At 39.0% G+C, this 26,128-nt stretch overlaps 1 protein-coding gene across 5 annotated transcripts in view; it reads left to right on the forward strand.

Annotated features, from left to right (window-relative positions):
• Positions 1-26,128, forward strand: part of OSBPL9 (oxysterol binding protein like 9) — a 154,254-nt gene that overhangs the window by 68,857 nt on the left and 59,269 nt on the right. For 2 of the 5 annotated variants that reach the window (XM_060089787.1, XM_060089788.1), the window contains exon 4: positions 12,835-12,911. In XM_060089787.1, coding sequence (XP_059945770.1) covers positions 12,835-12,911 — 77 coding nt within the window. Of the gene's footprint in view, positions 1-12,834; positions 12,912-22,636; positions 22,841-22,888; positions 22,970-23,076; positions 23,186-26,128 lie in introns of those variants that run through there. The other 3 variants (XM_060089789.1, XM_060089791.1, XM_060089790.1) reach the window with 3 other exon arrangements.

The raw sequence follows: 26,128 nt of genomic DNA on the forward strand, positions 1-26,128 counted from the left end.
TTCAACTTCCTTCTCTCCTTCTTTCTGGTCTTTTTTCTGCCACAGCTCCTTCCTTATTGATGTCTAGGTGAGCTCTCTAAAACCAACATATTCCTAACATTTTTTTCTCCCCTCCTTAGTATTGTAAGTCTTAAAGATTGAAAACTCAAATCTTAATTTTTCTTAAATTCAAGATTAAGGAATAGTGACCCCTTTACTAAAAGCTGGAGTTAAAATAGTTAGGACACATCTTCTGCAGGAGCTAAAATTATTAGGATATAGTTACATACAAATTTGGTGAGAATTTTCAGTTACCAGGAATAACTTGACTTGGAAGCATGTGGTTGTAGAATGAATTGAAAATAACCCATTAATCTATATCGGATTTTCATTGTCTGCTTTGACGGAATCAAAGGTATCCAGTTGCCCAATACAATGCTGACTCTGTCCAGGAGAAGCACAGTATTGCTTCAGATAGTCAAAGCAGAAGTTGTGGCGGAGAAAGCCTTTTGTAAATATTTGCTTGTATTTTATTCAGCAGTTTGGAGACTTCAGCTAAAACTGTTCGTAAATCTTTGAGGGAGCCAGTTATGGCAGCTTTAAAGGATACTAAGCAAAACTAATGATTTGTTAGGAAATCCAACCTATTTTTAGATTCCAAATATAAAACATGGAACCATACACTGAATAATGAAATCATTACTCCTCAGTTAACACATATTTATTGAATACGTATTTGCCTGGCATAATTCTAGGGGCTTGGGATACATAAATAAATGAAACAAATAAAGATCCCTGCCTTTGTGGAGCTTACATTTCAGTGACAGGAGACAGACAGTAAATAATAAACACATATGAATATATACAAACATGTGTGTAAAAATATACACATTTACATATAAATATATATAAAAGAAGGGATACGTACAGTGAAGAAAAGAAAATGTACAGCAGGATATGGGGAACAGGGAATGCTGGGTTGGGGGGCCAGGTTTTAGTGTATGCTGGTCAGGAGACTTCATTGAGAGAGTATCATTTGAGAAGATGACGATTATCATTTGTCTGGTAATTATGAGTATCAGTTAGTTGCTAAGAACATGTCAGGCTTTGAGAATTAAGAAAATATGCATCAGATTGGGAAAATAACCATTTTCCCAAACAAAAAACATTAGTGAGAAGAATGACATTGTTTTACATTTTTGTAAATCTTTTAAATGTCTGGTTTAATAGAAGATGGCTGGATTCTCATATCTACTTCTATGTTCAGTCCTTTGTGATATGTTGTTTTGGTTGAAGTATATGAAGAAAATATAGCCTCATACAGATATATAGCTAGTAAAGGGAGGAGGAGTGTTTTAATAGCCTTTTCAGATAATGTGAATATTCTTCTTTGGTACTTGACCAAAACTCAACAAGTGATAGTTTCTTAAAGGTTAGTTGCAGTGTGGAATCTGAAACTATAACAATGAAATTTATATATGAAAATACTCTATTACATTTAAATCCATTGGTCTGTCTGACATTTTGAATGGATCTTTCACCCTATGTATGATCCTGTAACATCATGCATTGGTCATATACAAATCTTCCAAGTATTGACACATTTCATTATATCACATAAAAAGTTATATTTGTTGATATTGTCCCAAACTCATCAGAAAAGGCTTTAAGTATTGAAAATCAGTCAAAGTCAGAGTGGCTGGTGAATACAGCTTTTCTAAAATGCTAATGTTTGCTTGGAAGCCTGAATACTATAATTGGCAACAAATACTGTCAAATGACAACAAATGACAGGTTATTTTCAGGGAAATGTCTGCCAAATACCCCAGTGTGAATAATAGAGTTTGTCAGTTGTTCTGTCAAGTAAAAATCATATTCTATGAGAAAAGAGCTGCTTAGTTCATAAGTCAGACAATTGCATAAGTGCTTTTCCTTGAAATAATCATTATACTTTGATATACAGCAGCAGTGCTTTATGTTGACTTCCCACTTGTCACACAGACTATTTAAAAAGCATATACTCAAGGGTCAAGATGTAATAGTAATTTACTGTTTCTTCAAGGGCATTCTTGAGTGAAACAGGAATTTTTTTTTTCTTCTAGTACATGGTGGTGGAGAATATAATGACGACAAGTTCAGTTTGGTGCCATGGCCTCCACTTGTGCTGAGGTGCCAGCAGTTTCACCACCATTGCTCTTGCACCATTGGTGCCCATGTCAACATAGTGAAAAACACAGATAGCGTTTTAGTATTGTCATGAAAAGAGTTTTGCCCTAAGGACCCCTCGACCTCCTTGTACTCCCAGTGTTGTTATATATGTTATTTCACCCGATTTTCACAGTAGACCTTTGAGGTGGTTGGTGATGTTTACCCCTTTTTAACTTTGTGTATATAACTAGTGATTAAGTCCTGTCCTCCTGAGGTCACACGAAAGTAGTGAAACTGGGACTTGAATCCAAGTTTTCTGATTAGAGTTTGGGGCTCTTGTTTTTCTCTATTTCATATACTATCTCCAAAGTGGAAAATTTATACTGTTATCTCTTGAGAAAAACTTTGTCTAGTAAGAAGGGCATGGGATGAGGCTTAACAGGGCTAGGGTTGCTTGAAGCCTAGAGACTTAATTTTTACTGGCTTCTTTCTCAGTGGTACATCATTGCAAAATACCAAACTTTTCTGTTTCTCTATTCTGGAGAATAAGGAAAATAATAATACCTATCTCATGTAGTTGTTGTGAGGACTTAATTAGTTACTACATGTATATTTAGACATAAGTGTCAGACAGTGCTGACACATTAAGCGCTCAGTAGAGTTAGCTTTTATTATTTCACGGATAGAGACAGGACTCGGGCATTTCAGTGGAAGGAACAACTTGAGCAAGAGCTGGGAATTGTGAGTCATGTGACTAGTAAGTACAGTGTAACTGAAATGTAATGGTTTGTGGAGGAGTATATTGGGAAGTAAGAAAAGGTAGATTTGGATCTGCCAAATTGCTGGACCAGAGCAGTAAACTCAAAGTTGGGCCCCTAATGCCTAAGACAATGACTGGTGTATGGCATATATTTATATACTACCTGAGCATGGGAACATTTGAATAAATTAAAAGGAGAGAGCAGATCCCGTTATCATGAGGAACATATATGGAGAAGGTGACATTTCAGTGTAGCACAGAAGAATGTATAGGATGCTAATAAGCAGGTATCAGAGGCTCTTAGTATGGGTGAAGATAACACCTCACTAAACAATACGCTACTCAACCAAGTGATTGTACTTTCCAAGAGACTAAATTGCTTGAGATCACAGACTGTCTTGTCCTTGCTCATAACTCCAACATAGTACCTGGTGCATATTGGGGCTCAGTAGGTATTTGAGTAGTGTCTCAGCATTTAATCTTATAAATATGGTTTTGCATAATGTTTTCATTTCACAATAACTTTCAGAGAAAAGAAGGGCTTCCTGATTATAGAGGCTAATTCTTCTTTTTGCTTCAGTTACAAGACAGGCAAATAACCACTTCCTTTTGCAAACAAGCAGTAGTTTATTCATAGTTTGTCATATGTCTTAAAGGAGAAGAAAATATGATGAGGAGGACAGATTCCTAAATAGTGGGATCAGGAATGGTAAGGTATAGGAGTTTTGGAAACTTGTTTAAAAATCTACTTTAAATATGTACAATGTAAGAAATATAAATAGATATGTAATAAAAGAGCTAAGATTATAGAATCCTGAAAATGTAAGTATTTTACTTACTGGTTGAATGTTGTTTCTCTTTCTGTGTGTCTTATATTGTTTCTATATAAGCCAGGCATTATTGCGAATTAAGAGTTACCAATAATCTCTTCCCTACTTATTTTCTCTAATTATTTATCAGATTATTAGTAGAACTTGTTTTCTCTTAAGGCTGTATGTGATAATAATAACATACATTTTTAAATTTTATTGAAGTATAGTTGGTTTACAATGTTGTGTTAATTTCTGTTATACAGCAAAGCGATTCAGTTATACATAAATATATTCTTTTTCATATTCTTTTTCATTATGGTTTATCACAGGATATTGAGTATAGTTCCCTGTGCTATACAGTAGGATCTTGTTTATCCATCCTATGTATAATAGTTTGCATCTGCTACCCAAATTCCCACTCCTTCCTTCCCCCTCTCCCCCTCGGCAACCACAAATCTGTTCTCCATATCTGTGAGTCTAACATACTGATATTTTAGTTTATGTCAGGTACTGTGGTAAATATTGTACAGATTAATTATCTCATTTAAACCTCACAACAACCTTATGAAGTCTAGGTATTATTGTCATGCCCATAGGTAGTATTACCATCCCCAGATTATAGATGAGGAGAGTAAACCTCAGAGAGTTTAAGTGAGTTGCCCAAGGGCTGGGTGAATAACGTAAAAGCTGGGTATCAGAGCCCTTCTTAGCCTTTAAACTATACAGTTTAAGAGATACTGAAAAGCAATAGCTTTGTGGGGCTTTGAGAAGTGTTTTCCAAACCATGGATGGCAATCCATTAGAGGATTGTGAAACCTGTTTAGTGGGCCAAGATAAACATTTCTTAAAAAGTAAAGTACAGCAGGGAAAATACCAGTGCTTATGGCATGTAGTAAGAGCATACATTTTTTTGTGAAACTAATGTTCAGTTTTACATGTATACGTGTATGTGTTTATGTGTTTGTGAACTGAGGCCATGTTATAAATGTATTTCTTATTGTGGGTCACAGCCAAACAAAATTTGGACCCCACGGGCTAAGAGAATGGAAAGAGAGCTTGAAAAATGTAATGAAGAGGAGAGGTAGGTGCTAGAGAAGGAATCATAGAGATAAGCTGAATGTATAAATAACATTTTAAAAAGAGGGAGGAAGAGTTAACCTATATAGATTTTGGGAAAATAATGTACTATCTATAAATTGTTTTAACTAATTCATTAAATTGGACCCTTTTAGCAGGGGTTCATTCAGAGTTAGTACAGCTTTAATTTTACTTCTAGAGAGCTGTTTCTGCAGGTGGATTGTGAATTGTGTATATCATTACCATATTTTTATTTCTCTAATCAACAAATAATTTATTATGATTGAATAATAACCAGATATCTCATTGGTGCTTCATATCCACAAAGATATTTTTCCTATTAGATACAGTAGGGTAGAGGTTTGTTTACTGCCTCTTGAGAGAATGGGAGAAGGTTGGCTAGGTTAGTCAGAATAATAGAATATTGAATTTTCAGCTGGAAGGGACAATTTAGTCCAAGCCTCCATTAAAAAAAAAAAAAACTATCGTAAAAAACACATAACATTAAATTTATCATCTTGAACTTTTTTTTTTGTTTTGGCTGCGTTGGGTCTTCATTGCTGCGCACGGGCTTTCTCTAGTTGCGGTGAGCGGGGGCTACTCTTCATTGCAGTACGTGGGCTTCTCATCATGGTGGCTTCTCTTGTTGCGTAGCACGGGCTCTAAGCGCGCAGGCTTCAGCAGTTGCAGCACGCGGCCTCAGTAGTTGTGCCTTGTGGGCTCTAGGCAGGCTCAGTAATTGTGGCGCACGGGCTTAATTGCTCCACAGCATGTGGAATCCCCCCAGACCAGGGGTCGAACCCATATCCCCCGCATTGGCAGGCAGATTCTTAACCACTGCACCACCAGGGAAGTCCCTTAATCATTTTTAAGTGTATAGGTCAGTAGTACATATTCACATTGTAGTGGAGCAGATCTCTAGAACTTTTCATCTTGTGACACTGAAACTCTATACTTGCTAAACACTAATTCCTTCTCCCTCTTCCCCACCCCCAACCCTTGGTAAACACATTTCTACTTTCTGTTTCTATGATTTTGACCACTTTAAATATTTCATATGAGTAGAATCATGCAGTATTTGTCCTTTTGTGACTGGCTTATTTCGCTTAGCATAATGTCCTCAAAGTTCATCCATGTCATAGAATATGACATGGTTTTCTCCTTTTTAAAGGCTGCATAATATTCCATTGTGTGTATCTTACACATTTTCTTTATCCATTCATCTGTTGATGAACATTTGGGTTGCACCCAGCCCTTGGCTATTGTGAATAATGCTGTGATGAACATAGATGTGCAGATATCTCTTTGAGATTCTGCTTTGAGTATTTGTGGTATATACCCCAAATTTAAATTGTTGGATCATATGGTAATTCTATTTTTAATTTTCTGAGGAACCTCTGTACTGTTTTCCATAGTGGCTGTTCCATTTTACATTCCCACCAACAAGGGCTCCAACTTCTCTGCGTCCTCGCCAAGACATCTATTTTCTCTTCTTTTGATAGTGGCCATCCAGATGGATGTGAAGGGATTATCTCATTGTAGTTTTTTTGTTTTTTTTTTAAAGATTTAATTTTATTTATTTTTGGCTGTGTTGGGTCTTCATTGCTGTACACGGGCTTTCTCTAGTTGTGGCGAGCAGGGGCTACTTTTTGTTGTGGTGCGTGGGCTTCTCCTTACAGTGGCTTCTTTTGTTGCAGAGCACGGGCTCTAGGCATGCGGGCTTCAGTAGTTGTGGCATGCAGCCTCATTAGTTGTGGCATGCGGGCTCTAGAACGCAGCCTCAGTAGTTGTGGCGCGTGGGCTTTGTTGCTCCGTGGCATGTGGGATCTTCCCAGACCAGGGATCGAACCAATATCCCCTGCGTTGGCAGGTGGATACTTATCCACTGCACCACCAGGGAAGTCCCTCTTGTTGTAGTTTTGATTTGCATTTCCATAATGATTAGTGATATTGAGCATCCTTTTATGTTCTGATTGGCCACTTGTATGTCTTTTTTGGAGAAATGTCTATTCAAGTCCTTTGCCCATTTTTTTTTTAACCTTAAAATTTGTTTTGGTTCTGAAGAACCTAGGGGCAGGACAGGAATAAAGATGCAGACGTAGAGAATGGACTTGAGGACACGGGGAGGGGGAAGGGTAAGCTGGGACGAAGTGAGAGAGTGGCATGGACATATATACACTACCAAATGTAAAATAGGTAGCTAGGGCTTCCCTGGTGGCGCAGTGGTTGAGAGTCCGCCTGCCGATGCAGGGGACATGGGTTCGTGCCCCGGTCCGGGAAGATCCCACATGCTGCGGAGCGGCTAGGCCTGTGAGCCATGGCCGCTGAGCCTGAGCGTCCAGAGCCTGTGCTCTGCAATGGGAGAGGCCACAACAGTGAGAGGCCCGCGTACCGCAAAAAAAAAAAAAAAAAGAAAAAAAAAAAGAGGCATGAAATAAAAGATGTGGAGGACCTTTACTGTTAGACAGGGAGATTAGGTACATTCAGTAGGGTATGGGGGAATGTTGAGGTTTTTGATGGAAGCAGCCTTGCAATATAAGCTCAAATCTGAGTGAGGTGTGCAGGCTGCATTCGAGTTAGCAGAGTTAAGCACATGTACTACTTCTGTGGTGATGTTTTGTTTACAGGCATGAGACTGTATGAGAGCTTGAACGAGCATGTTGTCAGTAGGGATGGAAAGAAAGGGTAGAGAGAGGAACTATGTCAAGGAAGGATCTGGTGGTTGTTTGTGAGGAGGTGGCAGATTTAAAGGTGATTGCTATTGGTGCCCTGATGGCAGTGAGAATGGTGCCTCACATCACGCCCCAGACGTTTCTCAGTTCAGGCCTCACTCTCACAACCACTTCCTAACTGGAATGCCACCTCTGTCTTTGCCACCTTCAGTTTTCATTGTCCACAGTGCTGCCAGATTGATAATTTTAATATGCAAATTAGACCGTGTCACTCTCATGCTTGAAATTCTTCAGGGGCTCCCCATTGTCATAAAGCCCATTCACACTCCTTGGGATGGGATCCTAAACTCTTGCCATTTCCTCTTCCCCTGTCAGCCTACTGTTCTAGACACATTGAAACCAGTTTCCCAGTTTTCACCCTTTTCATGCTTAAGTGCCTTTGTTAGTGTCTTTCCACTTTCAGGATGTGCTTATCTTTCTCTATTTGATGAACTAATTACTATTCTTTAAGATCTAAACTCCTTAAGGAGTTCTTCCCTGATTTTTCATTCATACCCTTTGGTGGTGACATAAGCCATGTATTTATACAGATAAATACAAATCTGTCCTTTTTACCAGATTTTTGAGCTCCATGGAGTCAGGGATAAGTTATAATAAATGCTCAACAGTGATGATAATAATATTTACTGCTTATTGAGCACTTACCTTATGCCATTTACCTGTCCAAGCGTTATATTTGGACTAACTCATTTAATGTCTGTAATAACCTTATGGGATAGATTCTATTACTGTCCTCATTTTACAGATGAGAACACTGAGACTTAAAAAGGTTAAGTAACTTGTTGAAAGTTGTATGGTTAATAGACAGCAAAGTTCAGAGTTGAACCTGGACGTTCTGGCTCTGGAGTCCATGTTCTTTAATTTCATATGTCACAGTTGTTTACCATGATATTCTCTAAATGGTGTCTTTTGATGAACCCAAATTGTTAAGTTTGATGTAGTTAAATTTATGTCATTGTCTTTATATCTTGTTTAAGTTTTGTACCCTGTTTAAGAAGCTTTCTTCTATCCCAAAGTTATGACGATATTCTCCTGTTTTACCTTCTGGAAAATGTATTGTTTTTCTTTCATATTTAAGAATTAAGGAATCACCTGAAATTGATTTTTATGTATAGTACAAGGTAGGGTCAAGTTTCATTCCCCCCCCCCATATTGTCCTAGCACCATTTATTGAAAGATTGTTCCTTATTGTTCTTTGGAACCACACTTACCACAAACCAAGTGTCCATATATGTGAGTGGGTCTGTTTCTGGGCTCTGTTCTGTTTCATTGGTTTGCTATTTATCCTAGCTCCAGTACCACTTTTTCTTAACTGTTGTAGCTTTATAGTAAGACTTTATATGTGATAGAGTAAATCCTCTAAGAATGCTTCTCTCTTTTCAAGAAAGCCTTTGCTATTCTTTACCTTTTGTACCATTTTGTCTTTGTATTGTATTATATTGGTTTTTTTTTTTTTCTTTTTTCTCTTTTGGGCCACACTGCATGGCCTGCAGGATCTTTAGTTCCCCAACCAGGGATTGAACCCATGGCCCCGGCATTGGAAGTGTGGAGTCCTAACCATTGAACCACCAGGGAATTCCCTGTATTTGTATTTCAGAATCAGCTTGTCAAATTCCCCAAAATGCATTTTGGACTTTTGATTTGCATTGCATTTAATCTATAGATCAATTCGAATATTGTTATAGTATTGAATCTTCCAACCCATGAAACAGTATTTCTGTTTATTTATGTCTTCTTTGACTTATTATAATAATGTCTTTAAAATACAGTTTTTAAAAATTTGAAATAATCTCACACAAAAAAGTTGCAAATACAGTACAAAGAACTTTGCCCCCCGCCTCAGAACTATTTGAAAGTAAGTTGTTAACTGGATGTCCCATCACCCCTCAATGTTTTATTATTATATATTTCCTGCAAACAAGGAAGTTTTCCTGTATACACACTATGCAACCATTCAAATCAGGAAATTAACATTGATGCATTAATACCATCTAATCCTTAGACTCTATTCAGGTTTTGCCAGTTGTCCCAATAATGTCCTTTATAGAAAGAGAATCTGGTTCAGAATCACATTTTGCATTTAGCTGTCGTGTCTCTGTAGTCTCCTTCAGTCTGGAACAGTTCCTCTGCCTTTCCTTGACTTTTATGTCCTTGACACTTTTAAAGATTATAGGCTAATTATTTTGTAGAATGTCACTCAGTTTGTTTTTTCCTGATGTTTCTTCATAATTCAGATTATTTATCTGGCGTGAATATCACAGAAGTGATTCTGTGCTTTTATCACAGAATTTCAATTTGTCCCATAACAGATGACATTTACTGTGATAACCTGATTGAGATGGTATCTGCCAGGCTTTTGTTGTTAAATTTTGTCTTTTTCCCTTCTTAATATTTTGTGGGGAGGTATTTTGAAGCTATGCTGAATCCCATTCCTCAACAAACTTTCAATTTATGTGTATCAGTAGTAACTCATGGTTTCCTGTTTTACTCAATGGATTATAATTCTTTACTATCATTATTTATTTTAATGCTCAAATTATCCTTGATTTGGCCAGTAGGATTTTCTTTAAGCTGACTTCTGTGTTCTCTTGACATGTTCCTATCATTCTCTGAGTATTTTCTTCCTTACTTTCTGGCACAAAAAAGAAGCTCCAGACTAATTTTCTATCTTCCCTGACCTAGTCCCGGAATCAACCATTTTTCCAGGGAGTCTTAGTTCCTCTTAATGGAGAATAGTACTTAGAATCAATACCTGCTGCTAGGTGTACTTATTGCTGTTGGCTGTCATGGTGCCCAGGCCCTCTCAGAGCTAGGAAACGTATGAATGTTATAATATACATGTGTACATAAATGTGTATTCATGTCCATATTTCCATATGTATTTATTTACATAAATATTGAAAACCATGAGTTCATCTGATACCTCTATTTCCAACCTAACATCACAGAAATCATTCTGGTTTTCTCCCTTACCACTTTTCTAACTATTAATATTTTCCAACAGTGAGAAACCACACTGAGAACCACACTGAAACAGTGAGAATATGTTTACTCATTTGATCAATCCTTCTGTATGTAATTAGTTTCCCATCATCACCCACTTCCTTGTGTGCATGTCACCCTCATTACACTCAGCCTGGTAAACCTTGTGCCAGGCTGACCCTTCCCCCGACAATGTGGACTCCTTCCTCACCTTTCCTGGGCTCTGACTCTCCATGCTGCACTTTTCTGTGTAGTTTCCCTCTTCATCCTGCTGGCTTTGATACCCCGTGCCAGGTTGTCCCTTGGCTTGATGTATATGCCCTCCTTGTGTTGCTCAGGCTCTGATGTCCTGAATTGACCCATTTGGTACAATACTTTTAACTAAAACACAGAGCTCATTTGATTTTTCCCTTCTAATGCCCGCTTTCTGTTCCAGAGTTCAACCTAAGATCCCATATTGCATTTAGTTATGACGGTTCCTTGTTCTTTTCTTGTCTTTCGTGACTTTGACATTTTTGATGAGTATTAGTTATTTCGTAGATTGTCTCTCAGTTTGGGTTTATCTGATGTTTTCTCATGATTAGATTGAGATTATGTGTTTTTTGGCAAGAATACTACAGAAGTGATGCTGTTTCCTTCTCAGTGGGTCATATTGTGCGGGGGATGGTATGCATCAAGACATTTGTTACTGGTGATGTTAACCTTAATCACTGGATTAAGGTAGTGTCTGCCAGACTTCTCCATCATGAAAATACTGTTCTTCCTTTCATAGTTGATAAATATATTGGGGGAGATAACTTTGAGACTCTGCTAATATCCTGTTTCTCCTCAAATTTTGCCCACTGTTTTTAGCTATCATTATGCCATTGGTGGATCTTGCCTGCAGTAATTATTGCTGTCGTGTTTGTCTGAATGTGATTTAAAAATTTCTTTCATCCCTACAATACTTATGAATTGTAACTCTTCTGAAGAAAGAGCTGTGCCTTCTTCCCTATTTATTTACTTATTCAAGTAATTTATTTATATCAATATTGCACTCTTAGATATTTATTTTATTCTATGAATTATAATTCAGTACTATCAGTTATTCTGTTGCTCACATTCTTTAGGCTTTGGTTATTGGAACTCCTTCAGGTTGGCTCCTGTTTCCTTTTGACGTGCCCCCATTCTTTTTCAGGCACTGCCTATGTATGTATGTATGTATGTATGTATGTATGTATCTGTCTATCTATCTAAAACCCTGAGTTCATATTGATACCTCCCGTTCTAGTCCAACACCACATGGCTCATTCTAGCCTTCTCCCTTTCCTTATTTGTAACTTTTTTCCCTCAGACAGTGAGAAACCTGGTTCTCATAATCTACAATATATTCACTTGTTTGTAGTTACAGAATTGCTAAACTATACTCCTGTGAAAACCAGATTTACAGTATTCGTGCAGTTTTTGTACAGTGTGTATGGTTATGTTTTGGTTTAGCCTTGCATTATCTAGTTAGAATACTGTTTTCAAAGTTAGTTGGGTTTAATTTTTTCTTCCTCATACCCTTCTTTGTGATTGTCTTAATCATTTGTAATACAGTTAGATTAATTTGTTACTATTTATATTCTGTTCTGGGTTCCCCCTCCCCATCCTGGTTGATTTAAAATTATTTATTTAGGGGGAGAGTGTGTGAAATGTTACTATGGTTCTAAAGAGTCTGACTATATAAAAAACAATAAATTCAGAGAAGTGTTGCTACCTCTGTATCCCTACTAACTCATTCCTGTTTTCCCTGATTTCCATCCTTTCCCACTGTGCTTTGTAGGTAACCAGTCTCTTTAGTTTATAGTTCATCCTTCTTCTATTTATTTTGCACAAACAAGCAGATGCATGTATATTTTCTTATATCCTCTTCTTTCTTCTTTTTTTCATTTAATAGTGTATCTGAAAAATCACTCAGAAGTGATCTTCCTTGCTCTCTTTTTTACACCTGCATTGTACTCCATGGTTTGTTCAACCACCTTCCTCTGTCTGAGTATTGAGGCTCTTTCCAATATTTTGTAATTATAAGCAATGCTACAGTGAATAACCTTGTTCATATGTATTTTTATATTGTTGGATGTTGCTTGATTTTTTGCATACTCAACCAACCTTGTATTTCTGGAATACACTCAACTTCGACTTGACATATTACAGTTTTATAAAGGACTTTTGCATGTATTTTATTGCATTAGAATTGCCTTAAATTCTTTTCTCTCATAATAGTCTTGTCAGGTTAATATCCAAGTTATGTTGACCTTACAAGAGTTGGGGAGTATTCTTCTTTTTCTATTAAGGTTTTAATTTTTATAAACTTTTATTCCAGCTCGTGATGCTGATGAGCGAGAGAAGTGGATCCATGCCTTAGAAGAAACTATTCTTCGACATACTCTTCAGCTTCAAGTAAGAGTCTTTACATGGCTTCTGGATAGTTCATTAGGTTTTTTTTTGTTTGTTTTCTTTTTGTTTTTTTTAAATAACTGATAGGATATAAGGAAAACTTTTAATTTCTGAGTTGTTTATTTTTGCCTTTACAGTGTTATAATATATAGTAAAGTTATAGTCATTTTCTTCTTAAATACTTATTTTTAAAATACTGATTTTTGTCTAGAAACAAGACAGTGCAAGGCAATGTTGAAAGTGAAATACTATATTAAAATTAAAATGTGCCAAGTTCATTTTTAAAATTTAATATCTATAGTTGGTTATTGGTATAGCCAAATTATATAATAATGCACAATAATAGATAAGTGCTGAGAAGTTAACCTACTTTTCTTGTTACAGGATTTGGCAGTTACCATGTGTGTTGGGTAGTACTCTTAGGGATGAAAGTGAAAGAAAAAAACCCAAACTGGTTTAAAAGAAAAAAGCACATCTAGCTTGGGTGTGGTTTGAAGTAGGCATTTAAACAATGTCATGAGGACCAAGATCCCTCATCTCTATTTCTAGGTCTTAGTTCTTCTGGGTTGGCTTCATTTTTAGATAGGTCCTCCCTTTGTGGTAGTAAGATGGTTGCAGCAATTTCAGCCTCCCATTGGTGGAACTCCAAATCTCTAGGAGGCTATTGCTCTTTCTGGATTAAGAGGATTAGTGCTGATACCTCAGCTTCAATCACTTTCCCGGTCCTGACCAATCACAGTTTCATAGCCGTATGATCTTCCTCTGGAAATGGGATGTTACCTGCTTCATCAGAAACACGTAGCTTATAGAGTAGAAGGTGGTCCCCCCAACCCCCTTGCCCCCAAGCAAAGTCAGAATAGGGAAGAAAAGATCCTAGGTAACAAAAACAACAAATGTCTACTCTACCATACTAAAGATAGTCTTCTATGTTTATTCTCCACTGAAAGAGCTTGTATTGTGGCATATAGAGAGGATTTTATTTTATTTTGATTTACAGGATTGAATCCTAGAAAGCTGATGTTTTATAGTCCTTTATCTCTACTTACCTTGTTCAGGAATTGGCTTGATTAGACAAGTTAGTATAGGACACCCCAGGTCCTATAGCGAACTCCCCATCACTTTGAAAGTTATTCAAACAGAGGCTTAAAAAACATTACATGAGGAAGTTGTTTTTAAGAGACTGTAAGAAATGAATATGGAGTTGAATTAGGAGATCTGTAAGTTTCTGTGAGCTATGCTTTTTTTTTTTTTTTTTTTCCGGTACGTGGGCCTCTCACTGTTGTGGCCTCTCCCGTTGTGGAGCTCAGGCTCCGGACGCGCAGGCTCAGAGGCCATGGCTCACGGGCCCAGCCGCTCCGCGGCATGTGGGATCCTCCCAGACCGGGGCACGAACCCGTGTCCCCTGCATTGGCAGGCGGACTCTCAACCACTGCGCCACCAGGGAAACCCTGTGAGCTATGCTTTTTAAAAGCAACTTCATAATTTCTATGAAGAAATTCTATGAATTCTTTTTAATGAATTTCTTCATAAGTTTCTTTTTTTTTTTTTTTTTTTTGCGGTACGTGGGACTCTCACTGTTGTGGCCTCTGCTGTTGCGGAGCACAGGCTCCGGACGTGCAGGCTCAGTGGCCATGGCTCATGGGCCCAGCTGCTCCGCGGCATGTGGGATCTTCCCGGACCAGGGCACAAACCCGTGTCCCCTGCATCGGCAGGTGGACTCTCAACCACTGCGCCACCAGGGAAGCCCCATAAGTTTCTTTTTAATTTAGGCAGTTTTATAAATGACTAGCATCATTTTAGCAAATTTGTGATCCAGTAAGAAGATAAGTATTTTAAGATTCAGATTAGGCTGAATGTGGCAGATGAGATTCCCTCCACAGTTGGTTAGACTGATATTCAAGTCTCTATGTGATCTATTCTCAGACTGCCTTTCTAGACATTTCCACCACTGTACCCCTACACAAACCTACTAGAGTGCTGCCGTTTACTTGCTTTCCTCTGAACACATCTTTTCATTTCTGGTCTCTACATTCTTGTACATGATGCTCTGTCTCTCTGTAATGCCATCTGCCTCCACTCTGCCTTTGCATTCTGCCTCTTTTCTTCAAAGCCCAGTTCAGAACTGACCTCTTCTGTGGAGCTTCCCCTGACCAACCCCTCCTCCCCCACCCCCCAAACTCAGTGATCTCTTTCCTTTGAATGTCATACTCATTGCACAGTTCACTGAGTCCTTACTATATTCTTTTTGTTATCCTTTGAAGTATATATAATTCCCACCTCATCGGTTAGGATGCAGACTCCTTAAGGTCAGGTACTTAATTTGATCCAATTTTAGAATATATGAGCTTTTGCTTTGAAGAGAATTTACATGTCTTTGGGAATAACAAGAAGAAAAAGATAATTTTGGGAAGTCTTAGACTCTGATAACTTTGATATTTTAAAATACAGGTAATAAAAAGAGTTATTTATATATATATATTTTTTCTAACGTTAATACATGCAGAAGATGGGACATTTAGAAGTATGCAATTAAATGTTAATTTGATTCGCAAAAAAAGTAAAGATTTTCTTCCCAGAGATGGTGAAGTATGGTGAAGGACTTGACTCTGGAACCAGAATGTCTTGGTTTGTATCCCAGTGCCACCATTTATTCTTGACATGACTCTGAGTTCCAATGTCTTCATCTATAAAATGAAGATAATAAAAGTACCTAATTTATAGGGTTGTTTTGATGATTAAATGAGTTAAATGTAAATTTGCTGAAATAATGCCTAGCTATAGTAATAATTTAGCAAATTTTAAGCCATTACTAATGCAACTACTACTCTTACCATTCCCACCCCCTATACATTCTAAATGGTGCTCTCAATGGCATTCTAAATGGTGCTCGATAAATGTTAGTTAAATAAAGAAATAATTGAAGGAATTAATGAACAAACACATGATGTATAGATTGCTTTTTTTTTTTTTTGCGGTACACAGGCCTCTCACTGTTGTGGCCTCTCCCTTTGCGGAGCACAGGCTCCAGATGCACAAGCTCAGTGGCCATGGCTCACGGGCCCAGCCGCTCTGCAGCATGTGGGATCTTCCCGGACCGGGGAATGAACCCGTATCCCCTGCATCGGCAGGCGTACTCTCAACCACTGCGCCACCAGGAAAGCCCTAGATTGCTTTTATATTGCTCTTTATTGAGAACTTTGAGATGTATTGTTTTCCCTGGCCTCATTAGATTTTATTTTTGTATCATGTAGGAAAGTAGATGTGTTTTGTTTTTCTCCTTTGAAGCCCTTTGTTTCCCAAAGGAAATGATTGCAATGTAGATGTGTCACTTCTTCCACAGGTAAAATGGTATGAAGTAGCCAGTTACTTGGGGTTCCTACAACAAAGGAAAATTCCACTAAGGAATGTTGCCAATTTTGTTGCTGTTACTGTGGGCAGACAAATTTCTGGCTCCTAAATTGGAATTTAGGATTCAAGGATTCATTTTTTTAAATAAATTTTGTTGTAATAGTGGTGGCCTGTCTATCTTGAACTCTTGGGAAACAACTAAAAACAAATGATCCAGTTTTATAGATGCTAAAGATTATTCCTTTAACTGCCAAAAATATATTTTAACTTTGTTTTTATGGAAATCTTTTAGAACTTATATTTTCCTGCCTTCTCTTTATAAAAATAAAGTTTAAAACTTAAAAAAAATAGTGCATGCTCAATTCAGAACATATAGAGAATACAGAAAAGTTATTTATTTGGTAAATATTTATCAGACACTTATGTGTTCCATGCACTATACTAGTTGTAGGGGATATAATTGTGAATAAATGACATATTGTCCTTGTCTTTATGGAGCTCAGCCTAGTATAAAGAAGACAATAAAAATCACAGGAATTGAATTTTTAAAAAACGACAGTAATGTCATAAGTAAATCATGCTTCCAAAAAAAATTTAGCTATGTAGAAGTATATAAAATAAAAGCAATAGTCTTTCCTACACCCCTTCTTTAGAGAAAAACATAGAGTTTCAGTTTGTTAACATCCTAATCCTAATGTAAAGTTAGTGTGCCTAAAAGCTGGAGCATTTAAAATGAAGAGTAATCACACAATACAAAGCCGTTTTATCCATCTTGTGGCAACGAGCTCTGTACTTCTAACCAGTTTTGGCAACTCACGTGGTTTTAATGAAACCTGTAAGTTGTTTCAGAAGAAAGTTAAATGACCAATGCAGAATTTAACTGTAAAAATTAGGGCAATAGCACCTTTCTCATATAATTTAAAAATTAGATGGTACTAAAAGGCTTATAATAGAAAAACATTAGCCTTCTGCCCCTCTGCTTTCTCTGTTCTCCTTGTTAGACTACCCATTTTCAACCTTTTTAGCTGTGTATACTGCTATATTTGTAGTGTAGTACCTGGCATTTCATTCATTCATTAGACATTTATTAAGCAGTTAATACATGCCAGTCTCTGTGTGAGGAGATGCTAAAGATACAGTGATGAATAAGCAGTACACTATCATAATCATTGTGGGGTTGTGTAGAGGGTATTCATTCCTAACCTTGAACCAAATATTTTTTGTTTGTTTGTTTCATAATGCATTAAGAATTGCAAATAATTTATATAGAAACTTCTGGAACATGGTGGTCCTGATCACAAGTTAGGGACTGCTTCTGCTGTATGCCAAATGGTATATTTATTCCATCTGGCTAAATTTTCTATGTGAAAATTTATTGGCTGACTTTAATTTTGAGACTTCTGGGTACTGGTCAGACAAAATAGTGGAGCTACATATCCTGCTTCCAAGAGTTGTCTTTTAATGTTGTCTGCTCTAATCATTTGGCCTAAGTTGCTAGGCAAATTCCTAGGGAAACTATGCGTTTTTTCCCCCTATTTTTGCTTCTTCTTTTCATCTGTTGTAATCAAAAGTATTTGTCATCTGTCTCTAAAATGACATCAGAGTAGAATGTGATTTATAGGTAAACATTACTGGACTCTCTAGCAGAAATAATATTTTTGAAAGTAGTACATAAATTCTGTATAGTTAAAATGCTCTTTTCATCTTAATAGCTATAGGTAAAGTTGGCCTATTTTTTAGTCAATAGACTTCCTGTCATTTTTAAAGATCCACCCTAACCCTGAACCTTAGTGTTTTGATTTTTCTCAGATTGTGTTTTATACATTTTTTGTGAGATGCAGCAAGAGGGAAATTTGGAGGTGTGTTTTTTTATTTTTAAGTTTTTCTTGTTTTGTATTTGTTTTTCAATCTTTTCCTCCAGTTTTATTGTGGATAATTTGACATAGATCACTGTATAAGTTTAAAGTATACAACATGATGATTTTTTAAGAATAAATTTATTTATTTTGTTTTATTTTTGGCTGTGTTGTGTCTTCGTTGCTGCACACGGTGAGTGGAGACTACTCTTCATGGTGGTGCACGGGCTTCTCATTGAGGTGGCTTCTCTCATTGCAGAGCACGGGCTCTAGGCGTGCAGGCTTCAGTAGTTGTGGCACGTGGGCTCCGTATTTATGGCTTGTGGGCTCTAGAGCACAGGCTCAGTAGTTGTAGAGCACGGGCTTAGTTGCTCCACAGCATGTAGGATCTTCCCAGACCAGGGCTCGAACCCATGTCCCCTGCTTTGGCAGGCGGATTCCTAACCACTGCACCACCAGGGAAGTCCCCAATGATGTTTTTTATGCTTCTTAATCACTATATTCCATTCTTTTCTTGAACAACAAAAAAAATTAAGTATCAATTTAATTTAATCGCTTAGTAGCTTTAGTTATGTAGTTTGAAGATAAGTATTAGAGACCCCTTTGATACATGGGTTGGAAATCAGTTGGCATATATGACTTTAAGGCATTGGTCACTTAATTTTCTTCTAAAACAACTTGTAGATTTCTTTAAAAATACTTGAGTGTTTTTAAACATAAATCTGAGTTTTTTTCAACACAAATTTGCTTAGAAGTCCTATAGTTTCTTGGGATAAAATGGGTATGTTGCCTTGTATTGTTTAATTACTTTTCATTTTAAATGCTACATCTTTTGTGCGCACTAACTTTACACTAGGATTAGGAAAATGAGAATTATATGTCTGTAACACAGTTATCTCTAATATGAAACCGTGAAAAGGTAGACTCTGGACTGTAGCTGTATTATTAAGAGGCTGTCATAAGTCATATTCTCTATTGCCATTATACCAGTCTTAACACTTAAATCTATCAAAAGAAACCCTAATTATAACTGGTTCCACTAAATTTTTACTAGGACTTAACTATTTACACTACACTGTCAAAAATGATAGTGCCTTAGATTTTGAAGCTACTGACCCGTGATGATGATGATGATGATGATGATGATGATGATGATGGAAGATTTGGAGGACACTTTAAAAAAAAATCTGATATTTTGGTATGTACCGTGTTTTTTTTTTAAATAAATTTATTTATTTTTTGGCTGCATTGGGTCTTTGTTGCTGTGTGTGGGCTTTCTCTAGCTGCAGCGAGCGGGGGCTACTCTTTGTTGTGGTGTGTGGGCTTCTCATTGCGGTGGCTTTACTTTGCTGTGGAGCACAGGCTCTAGGCATGCGGGCTGCAGTAGTTGTGGCACGTGGACTCAGTAATTGTGGCTCGTGGGCTCTAGAGCGCGGCTTCAGTAGTTGTGGCACATGGGGCTCAGTTGCTCCACAGCATGTGGGATCTTCCTGGACCAGGGATCGAACCTGTGTTCGAACCGTGTCGCCTGCATTGGCAGGTGGATTCTTAACCACTGTGCCACCAGGGAAGTCCCACTGTGTACTGTTAAATACAAAGTCCTTGATGACCCTATGGGTCTTTCTGTCTTGTTGTGAAGTGAGAAAGAACACATGAAAATCTCATGAAAGAACTGGTAAGCAGGAATTACATAAATTAGTATTATGTCTCTTACAGAGTCAATTAGTACAATATATAGACAGAATTAGAGGTGTAGGCTTTTTTGCCCCTTGGCGTGGAGAACTGTTTGATCAGCCAATATTGAATTAAGCCCTCTGAGCTGCTCTGGCACAAAATTAACTGCTAGAAAAGCAGATATTAAAGGAAAAATATAAAGGGTGCTAGTGGAGGTTCTTAGACATTGACCTTGTCCATCTGGCAAAATTAATGTATTTTTCTCTATCACTGCTTATAGTTTAATTGATGCTTATCATAGAATTGATGTTTATTTTCAGACTCTGTTACCGTAGGAAATCCATTATTGAGCACCTAATATGTGCCAGGCATTTGGCTAAATTGAGGCTTTGATGAACAAAATCAGATAGTTTCTTGCCTCTTTACATCTTACAGTCTAGTGGTGAACATAAAACATTAAAGAAGTATGCAGACAGATAGAAAACCTTCAAGTTGCAAACTTTCAAAGATGCAAACGTGCATTCCATCAACATCAGTTGTGAGTGAAATCGCAGTTTGCCCGCTGTCTCCTATTGCTGATGATCCTTCAGCTCTACCATCTCCCAGCTCCTCTCCCTCCTCCAGTCAGTAACTCTTCTTGCCTGTTCACTCGATGCCAGCCCCTGTATGCCAGCTGTTGTACTGTACTACTATACTTTCAAGTTACTGTACTGTAAGATTAAAAATGTTTTCTTTATTTTTTGTGTTTGTTTTTATGTATTATTTGTGTGAAAAATATTATAAACCTATTACAGTACAGTGCTATATAGCAGATTGTGTTATTTGGGTACCTAGGCCAACTTTGTTGGACTTATGAACAAATTGGACTTGAAAACACGTTCTCGGAACGGAACTCGTTCGTATGTAGGGGACTTACTGGAGCTGTAATAAGTTTTATAAAGGAGCGTTGCATGGGCTATGAGAGCATAAAATAGGAAGAATTCACATAGGCAGCGAGGAAATGATGATGAGTAGAAGTAAATTAAGTGAAGGGTGGGGATTGGGATTTCCCTGGTGGTGTAGTGGTTAAGACTCCGAGCTCCCAATGCCTAGGGCCCGGGTTCGATCCCTGTTCAGGGAACTAGATCCCACATGCCACAACAAAGAGTTCACATGCCGCAACTAAGGAACCCACCTGCTGCAACTAAGACCCGGCACAACCAAATAAATAAATATTTTTTAAAAAGTGAAGGGGGGGATTAGTTTCAAGGGGACAGTGTAAAAGACAAAGTAACCACAGGGGCCGTGTGCCAAGGCCCTGAGGTTAGAAGGTCCAAGGCAAATGAAGAAACATGAAAAAGGCCATTGTGTGGAGTGCAGAAAATGAGGGAGTGGAAGGTGTTAAGATGGAGCGAGGGGCAGGTAGGGCTAAACCTTGCACACCATTGCTGAATGCTGAGTTGTATCCTAAACACAATGGAAGGCAGTTGAAGTTCTTTAATGGGGCTGGGTGGGGTGAGATGGGAGTCATGACTTTGGTTTTGGAAAGCAACTACTGTGGCCATAGTGTTGAGGGTGAATTGGAGGAGCTTTAAGAAGCAGGACTACTTTACTAAGGAGATTGTTGCAAGAGGCTGGGACCTGTAATTGAGTGGTGGTGATGGAGAGAGGTAGAACTGAGATTGTATTCAGGAGGTAAAAATGGCAGAACGTGGTGATGGATTGAATGTGGAATGAAGAAAGTGTCAAGGACTGCCAGGTTTATGGTTCGCATATCGAGTGGATGGTAGTGGTTTTCATTTACTGATACAGGGAGGACTGGAAGAGGACCCGGCTTTTGAGGAAGGGGGTGCGGGAAGAAGAGAGTGCATTTGGTATTGGACGTTTTGAAAAAAATTGCATAAAACAAAACTTAAGGGATCTTTAACACAGTGCAGCAAGCATCTATTGAGCCTTATGTGCAGTGTACAATATGCTAGTTGTAGGGGCTACCAGTAGAGCTACAAAAATTAATTAGATGCTTAGTTTAGTAGAATTACAGGTATATAAATAACCATAAGGAAAAAATAGTAAAAGCAGAAGGTAATTGTCCTCCAGGTCAGTAAGTCAGTCATTTATTTATGTCTGTGATTTCCTGCATTTTGGATGGTTCTCTGCTGAGGTCCTCAAAGTCCGAACTTTCCATCTAATTTGAAGTTATGCCATTTGGATTCCTGAAGCATCTTCACAAGCCACCTACATTCCTTATGGAGCTGTGTCACAACAGCAAGCCCAGTGTTTCCCTGGATTAATAAAATAAAACAGGTACCCCTGCTTTTGTTTATTGATATAGTATCTCCTCCTCCCCCGCCTCGTGACACAAACACAACTTTTCGGAAGTAGGCAAGAGCAGTTATCCAGATGAAACTTGGCTGCACAGCTGCCAAAATATTGGATGTCGAGCTAGCAGCGGGTGGGTGTAGGTGCAGCACGTTTACGTCTGTGACCGGGTCCTTCCCCAGTCGCCACCCTATGGGAATCTCCGGGGCTGAAGCCCCGAAGCCTCGAAGCCTAGCTGAGCTCCCTCAAGCCACGAGCTTCCTTTCCTGCGGGCTGCGTTGGCGTGCCGGGGCGGCCGCGTGTCCCGAGGCACAGGTCCGGGCGTGGGAGCAGGCCCGGGCCCCGAGATGAGCCCTGGGCTCAGCGAGGAGGCGGCAGGGGAGCCGGACTCTCCGGATGCTCGCCCGCTGCGGGCGGCCCCTCCTGCCTCTCCACCCCAAAATTGGCCTAACTACCAATCGTCGGCCACTCACCTCCTTTTCAGCAGGTGACCCATGGCCAATCGCCAGGGGCCTCTTTGCCAGGAGGCTGCAGGGCCAGCCAATCGGGGCGGCCCCTAGGCCTGGGGCAGGAGTTGGGGAAGAGGGGCTGTCCCGGGGGACCGGCTGAAGCTGACCGGACCGACTGCGCGTCAGCCCGGTGATCCGGCGGAGGGAGGAGAAGAGGGGGTGCCCGGAAGCAGCCCTCGGCTCCCTCCCCTGGAGGCACAGAGGGCGGGGGCCTTGGCGAATGGCTTTCTTGACGGCTGCTTGCGGAGTGAGTAGACCCGGAGGGTCTGGGAGAGGGGCCGGCTCCCACCCCTGAGTCCCCAGGGACCCTGCTGCCTGCCCGGGCCGTGGGCGCGAATGTCGTTCTCTCCCTGCCTCCTTCCCGCCGCGCCCTGGGGTGAGTAGGACGACGTGGCCGCCCGAGCCCTCTCTTCTCTGGGACTCTCCTCACTTCCTCCGCCGGGATGGTTGGAGGCAGAGGCTAGGGGCCTAATTCTGTACTACTGAGAAGTCATTCGCCACCAAACCAGTCTGGAGAGAATCGCTTCCCCTTTGTCGATTCATTTTCGTGGAACTCTGTTTTCCTTTCGAAAGCTGTCTCAAGATACTAAACGTAAGAGTTAAACTTTCTCTTAATGTGAAAGCCTAAGTTTGACCAGTTGCCCATTAATAGAATTTCCAGTTGCGGGCCAAACATTTTCTGTTGTTTCAGTTTTGGCTCTGCGTTCTTGTCTGGCCCAGTATTTTTGTGTGTAATAATTATGGGTGCTATTATTTGCGAGTGTGAGTGTGGAGAGGGGGGAGGCAGGTGGTTTATGCTTTTTGGGTAGCTTGTGCAAAAATAGTGAAAACTTTGGAATAGTTGTAGGGGGTTCTCGTAAAAACTGCAGGGAAGGGTTTAGGTTCTCAGTAAGCTTGGTTATGGAATATTGAATATAAGCAGTAGACCAGGAAGTATGTTTGAATCATGCATTTTTCGCTGCATTCCTACTACACAAGTATTTTTGTTATGAAAGAGCGAGAGATGTATTGATCAAGATAACTAATTTTTGCTAATTTGAAGTTAACATTTGGCTTTGCTTGTTGATTAAACCGTTTACTTTTATCTGTGTTCAGGAAATCAAAAAGAAATCAATTATTTCTCCTAGTTTTGAGTGGAGAAGGTGGGAGAGATCTTGAAATAGTAGTTGCAGTTTTAAGAGTTTTTGTAGTGAGCTTTAAGTTGGAAATTCTCATCCACTGTGAGTCATCTCTCAGAACATTGCCTTTATTGAACTGAGTTTGTGATGAAGCTCTTTAATGAATAGTGTTAACATCTCTCATTTACTTAAAATTAAAATATTTTTCACTTTTTGTGTACGCCAGCAACTTAAATTAAATACCTATTACCTTTCCTAGCCCAGGGAAGATAAAAACCACTAAAAATCAGACTTCTGGTCTGGAGAACTTAAATGGGAAATTAGAAAACAGAGAAGCTGGATCTGTTTTCAAAGTGTCCTGAGTTTGGTTTTGACAGAGATGACATTTTACTTGAAGTGCCTTTCAGTAAATATTAGGCTGCAGTGACTGTTGGTCACATCCATTTTGATGTTTCCAAAGTCCTAGTTGGGTTTTTTTTTTCCCCCTTTAGTGTGGAAAGATTGGATTCAGTAATAATCTAACCACTGAACCCTCCCCAGTTGATAAGTTTGGTTCAGCCAGTAAAGAGCATTGTGATACAACCATATTCTGCTGATTGGAGAATCAGGTATTTGCATAGTTTGCAGTCTATTGCTTGAGAAAAAAGATATCAGGCTTTTATTCTAAAAAGGAAATTCTGAGATGTCCCTTAGGATATATTGAGTTCTATCAGTATCTAAACTTTATAGTGTTGAGTAAGAACTGATGTTTATGGAGATTCTATAGAAAAAGACAGTTTTTATGTGTACTATAATGTACTTGGCCTAAAATTATATTTAGGAAGATTTTCCAGTAAAGGTTTAAACAAATATTATGTTTGAAAGAACAGTGCTTAGGCTGAAAATGTGTTTAAGCCAAGTACCTCTCCCGAAGTATTTTAATTAATTGTAGGTCCACCACACACAGGCAATTAGTCATTTAAAGCCATTTTCCATCTCCCATATTTTCCATGTCCGGTCACCAGGTCCTGTTAAATTTGCCTTAGTAATGTCTCTTGGATTTGGCCTCTTTTTTCCACCTGATAATGCTTTAATTCAGGCCCTCATCATCTCACCTAGACTTTTGCAAAACCTAACTGGTCTCCCTGTCTCTAGACTCCCTCTACCCATACTCTTTATCCACAGTCAGATCCCACTAAGTTACTGCTGTGCTTAAAAGTCTGTTTTGGCTCCCCCTTGCCAAAGCCCAGATGCTGGGAATGTTCTTTAAGGCCCTTCAGAACCTGGTCCTAATTTATCATTCTTGAGTGTGGACTCAGCTGCAGGCGGCCTACCCAAGGCATATACTCTAGCACTGTGAGCTGTTAACCATTTGGAACATGGCATAGCCTCTCATAGCTGTTGGTCCAGTCACAGCCTTTCCCTCTTGATTAGAATTATAATTGCTTAGCGTTCAATCAAGTGATAAATCTCCACTTCTTCCTTTGACATACAGTTTGCATGTTACTTTTTCTTTGATGTCTTCCTTCCTTCAGGCAGAGCAAGTTAGAATTGCTATTGTCCTTCACGTGCTACTACAGCACTTTGTTCATACTCTGTACTATAAATTTCTGTGCACATATCTGATTCTTGGATTAGACTCTAACCTCCTTTATTCCTAGGGCCTTTGCCCCTAGTCCAGTGCTTGGCACATTGTGGGTGCTTAGTGGATCCTCATTAAATGATCAGAATATGTGGCTTAATCATGTCCTAATGTGCAACCTTTGGCTCACTGTACTGGAGCTGGGTTTATCCCTGTGAGTTAGAAATGTTTGCTAAGTCACCAAGCTCCCTGGTTGCTGTCACACCTGAGAGACAGGACTGGAGAAAATGTTTAGAAATAATGTTACAGATGGTGAGCAGATTTCCAGGCAAACTCCTCCTCCCCCAACCTACATGACCTCTGATATAGTTGAAAGAATACTAGCAGCAGTACCAGCACAAATTGGTTCTGTAGTAGTTAGTATCATAGGAAAAAGCTGGCTAGAGAAGTCAGGGAGACTGCTTAGAAGGGGTGAAATCTGATCTCATTCCAGAAGATTAGGTAATGATTAACTATAATTGCTATTATCTGTATTGTCCTTAAAGATGCCCTTTGAAGGCATTGATAGTACCTGGCACATAACAGATGTTCAATGGATATTTGTGTTACGAAGGAAAGGTAATGGTTGCTCTGTGTGTGTTGTGGGACGGGGGAGATACTTGTAGCCCTTTCCACACTGGAGTTCATTTATTTCTGGAAACACCTTTAAGAACTTTGCTTCTTTGCTATATTGACTTGAGCAGCTAATTTTGTTTTTTCTGAAATGTGCCACTTCAACCAAGTTATTCTGCTTACTCGGTTGTTGCTTTGCATTCTCTGCATTCCAGAGCATGTTTTTAAATCTGTTTGCATTAGT

This window comes from Mesoplodon densirostris, chromosome 2 (genome assembly GCF_025265405.1).
Source record: "Mesoplodon densirostris isolate mMesDen1 chromosome 2, mMesDen1 primary haplotype, whole genome shotgun sequence".
In the NCBI taxonomy this organism is placed as follows: Eukaryota; Metazoa; Chordata; class Mammalia; order Artiodactyla; family Ziphiidae; genus Mesoplodon; species Mesoplodon densirostris.